Source organism: Macrotis lagotis, chromosome 2 (assembly GCF_037893015.1).
Source record: "Macrotis lagotis isolate mMagLag1 chromosome 2, bilby.v1.9.chrom.fasta, whole genome shotgun sequence".
Lineage (NCBI taxonomy): Eukaryota > Metazoa > Chordata > Mammalia > Peramelemorphia > Peramelidae > Macrotis > Macrotis lagotis.
The window spans coordinates 288,720,891-288,728,169 of NC_133659.1; the positions used below are offsets into that span (position 1 = coordinate 288,720,891).

The following is a 7,279-nucleotide window of genomic DNA, read 5'->3' on the forward strand; positions in this document are numbered from 1 at the left end:
GCACAGCTTGGAAGATCAGTGGGGGGACTTCTGCCAGAGCAAGTCCATGAAGTCCAGCCCTCAGGGCACTCAGCAAGCAGTGGTGGCCTCAGCAGCCCAGATCCAGGAAATAGAAGCAGGCAGAGCAGATAAACAGGAGCCCCCAGGCCACTGAGCCTTGAGTGCTCAGCCTACCAAAGGTAGGGAGGTAGAGAGAGACTTTCCAGGTCTGTCCTCTGTATCTGGAACAGGATTCTGGGGCTCTGACCACATTCAGATCCTGATCACAGTCTAGGCCCCCCATAGAACAGCAGGGCCCCCCCACCTCAGCCCCGTTGCGGAGGGGTGCACTTGTGGTCATTCACAGACCAGGAGGGAAGATAGAGCCTCACACACAGAGATCCTTGTGTGGGGGTGTCCCAATAATACTCAAAAGATCAGGAAGCACTCCAAAACCAGGCACAGGCTGGGGAAATGAGTAAACAGAGAAAAAAAAGAGGAACACAATTGAGAAATACATTGTCTATGATCCCAAGAAGGATCAAAATATTCAATCTGAAGATGAGGAAGTACAAGCTTCTGCATCTAAAGACTCCAAGAAAAATGGAAATTGGGCTCAGGCTACGACAGAGCTCAAAAAAGATTTTGAAAATCAAGTAAGGGAGATAGAAGAAAAATTGGGAAAAGAAATGAGAGAGATGCAGGAAAAATATGAAAAAGAAGTCAGCAGCTTAATCAGAGATCCAAAAACATGTTGAAGAAAATAATATGTTAAAAACCAGCATAGGTCAAATGGATAAAACAGTTCAAAAAGTTATTAAGGGTGGCTCCAGTGGGAGAGAAGGAGGAACAGGGGGGTGAGGGGCCGCCTCCATCGCTGTCTGTGTCCGCTGCCGCTGCCGCTGCCCCCAGCACCACCACCGCCTCTCTGTGCCCGGGAGTGCAGGAAAGGGGTGGCCGGGCCTGGGAGCCAGGGGACGGGCAGCGCCGCCGCCGCTGCAGGGGCCGAGCCGGGCTGAGCCTGGCCGGGCCGGGGAGAGGGCGGCCGCCGGGCCGGGGTGCTGGAGGGGGCGATGGCGGACATCGACAAGCTCAACATCGACAACATCATCCAACAGCTGCTGGAAGTGAGAGGGTCGAAGCCTGGTAAAAATGTCCAACTACAAGAGAATGAAATCAGAGGACTGTACTTGAAATCACGGGAAATTTTTCTCAGTCAGCCTATCCTATTAGAACTTGAAGCACCACTTAAAATATGTGGTGATATTCATGGACAATATTACAATTTGCTTCGACTTTTTGAGTATGGTGGTTTCCCACCAGAAAGCAAACTACCTGTTTCTCGGAGACTACATGGTTAGAGGGAAGCAGTCCTTAGAAACTATCTGCCTTCTACTGGCCTACAAAATCAAATACCCAGATAATTTTTTTCTTCTTAGAGGGAACCATGAATGTGCCAGCATCAATAGAATTTATGGGTTTTATTATGAATGTAAAAGAAGATACAACATTAAACTATGGAAAACCTTTACAGACTGCTTTAATTGCCTACCAATTTCAGCCATTGTGGATAAGAAAATATTTTGCTGTCATGGAGGTTTATATCACCAGATCTTCAGTCTATGGAGCAGATTCCACGAATTATGCGACCAACTGATGTACCAGACCAAGGTCTTCTTTGTGATCTCTTGTGGTCTGACCCTGATAAGGACGTCTTAGTCTGGGGTGAAAATGACAGAGTTGTGTCCTTCACATTTGGGGCCAAAGTGGTAGCCAAATTTCTCCATAAGCATGATTTGGATCTTATATGTAGAGCCCACCAGGTGGTTGAAGATGGATATGAATTTTTTGCAAAGAGGCAATTGGTAACACTCTTTTCTGCCCCAAATTATTGTGGTGAATTTGACAATGCAGGTGCCATGATGAGTGTGGATGAAACCCTAATGTGTTCTTTTCAGATTCTGAAACCTGCTGAGAAGAAGAAGCCCAATGCCAGCAGACCTGTCACACCACCACGGGGCATGATCACAAAGCAAGCAAAGAAATAGAGGTCAATTTGACATTGCCTAGTTGGGACTTGTGTGATAGGATAGAACCTTCCTTCCTATTTTCTTTCCTTCATTTTTAAACTGGAATGTGCACTGGTCAGCTTGCTCAAATACATGCGTGTTTGTGGTTTCTTTTCCCATTTTTGATTTAATGAATGGCATTTGCTGGTTACAGAAGCAAATGAAAGACTTTCTCCACTCCCAAGGAAAGTTTCTTTTTTGAAAAACAGTTCTCTATTCCTTTAAAAAGCAACTTCTGTTGGTGTCCCTGCTGCACACTCCATAACAGTTGATCCTGTCTTTCAGGGTAGCTGTACAATTGACTTTTTATTTTTTTGATTCAGTACAATATATGTGTAGTGTAAATGCTTGTTTTTCTTTAGAATCTAAGGAGGGCACTAGAGTTCTCTGAGACTAGACATATGTTACTGTCATAAAATGGATATTGTTTATACAAACCACTGTGAATGTGGTTTTTTTTTACACTTTAAAAAATTTATTTCAAAGGGATTGCTTTTTCTTTCATTGTCTTGTCATGTACAGACTAGTTTTATTGCTATCAACATTAGGAATAACCTTCAACCTTGCCAGCATCACTGGTATGATGTATATTTAATTAAAGCACACATTTACCCTACTGTATACTTTTGACAATTAAAGCCATTATTTTAAATGTTTGTGATTTTCCTAAAGCCAAAGTTTCTGTTGAAATATGTATTGACACAACCCATAAATACATGGTGGCATGGTTGTATGTAAATGCCTTCCTCTTGGGGACTTAAAAAGAAGTTTTGATTTTGAATAGCCAATAGTAATGCAGTGCTGTTTATGCTATTAATGATTAAAGTTAATAAAATTTTGTACAATTAAAAAAAAGTTATTGAGGAGAAGGATGCTTTAAAAAGCAGAATTGGCCAGATGGAAAAAGAGATAAGAAAGCTCTCTGAGGAAAACAAATCCTTCAGATATAGAATGGAGCTAAAGGAAGCTGTTGACTTTATGAGAAGTCAAGACACAATGCTTCAGAACCAAAAGAATGAAAAATTAGAAGAAAATGTGAAATAATTCATTGAAAAAACAACTGAAGGGGTGGCTAGATAGCACAGTGGATAAAGCACTGGCCCTGGAGTCAGGAGTACCTGGGTTCAAATCCAGTCTCAGACACTTGATAATTACCTAGCTGTGTGGCCTTGGGCAAGCCACTTAACCCCATTTGCCTTGCAAAAAACTTGAAAAAAAAAGAAAAAGAAAAAAACAACTGATCTGGAAAACAGATTCAGGAAAGATAATTCAAAAATTATTGGAATACCTGAAAGTCATGATCAAGAAAAGAGCCTTGACCTCATTTTTAAAGAATCCCTATAGAGGAAATTTCCCAAATATCCTAGAAACAGAGGGCAAAAATAGAAATTGAGAGAATCCACCGGTCTCCCCCAGAAAGAGATCCAAAAAAAAAAAAAACCAACTCCCAGGAATATTATAGCCAAGTTCCAAAACTCCCAAGTTAAAGAGAAAATATTACAAGCAGCCAGAAGGACACAATTCAAATATTGTGGAGCTGCAGTCAGGATCACACAGGACTTAGCAGCAATTACATTAAGGGCTCATAGGGCTTGGAATATAATATTCTGGAAGACAAAAGAGCTTGTAATGCAGCTGAGAATCAACTACCCAGCAAAACTGAACATCCTCTTCCAGGGAAAAAGATGGACTTTCAATGAACCAGGGGGATTTCAGTTGTTTCTGTTGAAGCAACCAGAGCTGAACAGAAAGTTTGATCTTCAAATATAGGACTCAGGTGAAACATAGAGAGTGGAGGAGAAGGGTAAAATATGCGTGACTTAATGATGATGAACTACATGTATTCCTGCATAGAAAAATGATACTGATAATACTCATATGAAACTTCTCATTTAATAGAGCAGGTAAAAGGAGCTTTTATATATGAAGCACAGGAGAGAGCTGAATTTGAAGATATAATATATTGTAAAAGTGGAGTCAATGACTAAAAGGGAAATGTAATGGGAGTAAGAGAAAGGAGAGGTGGAATAGGCTAAGATATTTCATATAAGATTTTTTTATTACAATGAGCAATTATTGCAATGATATAGAAGGGGGGAAGACAAGGGTGAATGAGGGAACCTTCGCTCTCATCAGAGGTGGCTAGGAGAGGAAACAGCATATACACTCAATGTGGTATAGACAGCTAGAGTAAGAGGGAGAGAAGGGGGATGGGGGAATGGGGGGATGTGAGTGATGGAGGAGAGGGTGGACCATGGAGGAGAGTGGTCAGATACAACACATTTTCTTTTTTACTTCTTGCAAGGGACTGGGATTGGATGGCCTGTCCGAGACCACAGGGCTGGGTGGTTGCTGGGGCTTATGGGTGGTATGCAGGCTCAGGGTCTCTTGGTCCCAGGGCCAGTGATCAAACTGCTGTGCCACTCAGCTACACTACAGCACATTTAAGAAGAGGGACAGAGTGAAAGGAGAGAGAAAATATAGTATATGGTAGTGGGGAAGTACGAATGGAGGGAGTTGTGATCAGCAATGGCAACAGTAGAAAAATTTGGAAGTAGCTTTTGTGATGGACTTATCATAAAGAATGTGATCCACCCATGACAGAGCTGGTGGTGTTGGAGAACAATTTTTATTATTATTATTGTTATTTATTTTTTTTATTATTTTTATTTTTTTCTCTTTCCTTTACTTTACTGCTCATGAGGGTCTATATTTTGGGGGAGGGGGTATTATGCTTACTCTTAAATAAGAATATTTTAGTAACGTATAAAAAAGCACATTTGTACAAAAATAAAAATAAATATAACATAAAATAAATCTACAAGAAAATTTTCACTTACCGAAAAAATGAAAACAACATAGGGAAGATTACCAAAGTATTTCAATCAAGGTAAAGAACAAAGAATTATGGGGTTTTTTGTGCACTATGCTCCACTATGCTTTATTTTTTTTCACTGCATCACCTGGCTGCCCCTGAGATTATATTGTTTGTTTAGAGTAACAACTAGTTCAATAGTTTTACATAGGTAGATAGAAATAGAGATATCTTTGTCAAATGGAGGGTGAGGAGGGAAGGAGGGAGACAGTTCAGAACTTAAAATGTAATAAATGTAATAAAATAAAAAATATAATATAATAAAAATGTCATAAAATAATAAAGTGTAATGTAATATAATAAATGTAATAAAATAAATAATGTAATGTAAATAATGTAGTAGTGTAATATAATAATGTAATGTAATAAAATATAATAATGTAATGGAAAGTAAAAATGAAATAATAATAATAAAAAATTCATTTTTTTAACAAAAAAAAGAAATGAAGGGACATCTATAAAGATCTGTATGAATTGATACCAAGTGAAATGAATCTACACAATTTGCAAGGCAATGGAGTTAAGTAACTTGCCCAAGGTAACACAGCTAGGTCTAAGATCAGATTTGAACTCAGGTCCTCCTGACACCAGGGCTGGTGTTCTATCCATTGTGCCAACTAACTGCCCCCTTCATTCTTTTTTTTTTAGGTTTTTGCAAGGCAAATGGGGTTAAGTGGCTTGCCCAAGGCCACACAGCTAGGTAATTATTAAGTGTCTGAGACTGGATCTGAACCCAGGTACTCCTGACTCCAAGGCCGGTGCTTTATCCACTTTATCCACTGCACCACCTAGCCGCCCCTGCCCCCTTCATTCTTAAAGAAGACCATGACATCTGAGAAGTGATGCAAGTGACTTGGATCTGAGTGAGGGAATTTTGTGCTAAGTCACCAGCCTCTCTCCTTGGGAGCTATCTAGGTCCAGTGTACAGATATGACTCAGGATGATTGGAAATGGCCCTGGATATGAGGCAATCCAGGTTAAGTGACTTCCTCAAGATCACCCAGCTGGTAAGTGTCAAGTTTCTGAGGTCAGATTGGAGCTCAGGTCCTCCTGACTCCAGGACTGGTGCTCTATTCACTGCATCATCTAGCTGTCCACTATAATATCAGCATTATAAAACTCAAGCAATACTGAAGATTTAAAAATCTTTATTCAATACATGACCAACAGTGATTCCAGAAGGCTAATAATCATGACAGAGAAATAAGAGATGGGTTACATATTTTTTCCCCTTTTTCCAACAGGGAAGAGTAAGTGAGAGGTAGAAAAAATGCATAATAATTTAAAAAATAAAATGTTCAAAATGATTTGTCAAAGGCATTGAGAGGCTAAATGACTTTCTCATGATCATTTAAATAGTACTTGTGAGGGACAGGACCTGAACTCTAGAATCTTTTTTAATCCAAGGCTGGCCCTTTATTAATTTTGCAACTCAGACTCCTTCTGAACATATTATGAAGTCTTCATAATAGTAATATCTGTAAAGTAGAACTTTAAGTTTTGCAAAATGCTCTACAATATTAGGCTCATTTTATACTCTCAACCTTAGAAGGTAGATATTATTATTATCTCCATTTTACAGATAAAGAAAATGAGACTAAGGGAAGTTATACAATCTGCCCAGCTAATTAGTATCTACCATAATGGAACTGAAGTCTTCCTGCCCCCAGACCCAAGAGGTCTATTCACTACACAACCTATCAGCCAATAAACCCACATTACATAATAATGTATTGAAAAGACCTTGGACATAAAAGAATTGTTTGACACCAATACTGGATCTACTTTATCTTAAATAAGATGATATATTCTAAGTCAAAAATGATGATAAAATCCCAATTGTCAAGAGCAGTAGAAATAGGGTTATTATATCAACTTTGCTAATTTATTTTATTTTATTTAGGGTTTTTTTTTGTCAAGGCAAATGGGGTTAAGTGGCTTGCCCAAGGTCACACAGCTAAGTGTCTGAGGCTGGATTTGAACTCAGGTCCTCCCGACTCCAGGGCCGGTACTCTATCCACTGAGCCACCTAGCCACCCCAACTTTGTTAATTTAATTGGAAAATTATTATCAGAACTGATCAGTCTGTTAAAGTGATCTAAGTATGCTAAAGTCAATTTCAGTCATTTTGGGCCTCTCTAAAGTCAACTACTAAAGTTAATCAAACCACTTTTTCTCTCTTCAGGGATTTTTCAGATTAAGCCCCTATTCTTCCAAAACATAACTTTAAAGGTAAAAGGAAGGAGCATCAAATATATTTTGTTAAATGTAAAAATACCATCTATTAAAGGAACCTGGTAAAAAATGCTAACATAAAAAATTTTTTGAATTCTAGTGGAATTTAAGTTAAATAATA

The 7,279-nt window shown here is 39.1% G+C and overlaps 1 protein-coding gene across 1 annotated transcript; it reads left to right on the plus strand.

Moving 5' to 3' along the window:
- The first annotated feature begins 1,045 nt into the window (after positions 1-1,045).
- LOC141515072 (serine/threonine-protein phosphatase PP1-gamma catalytic subunit A-like) lies at positions 1,046-2,442 on the plus strand. The gene is given in 3 exon segments (XM_074226341.1): positions 1,046-1,307; positions 1,309-1,581; positions 1,584-2,442. Coding segments are annotated over 3 exon segments (972 nt in total). The 5' UTR covers positions 1,046-1,052; the 3' UTR covers positions 2,028-2,442.
- Positions 2,443-7,279: the final 4,837 nt, after the last annotated feature.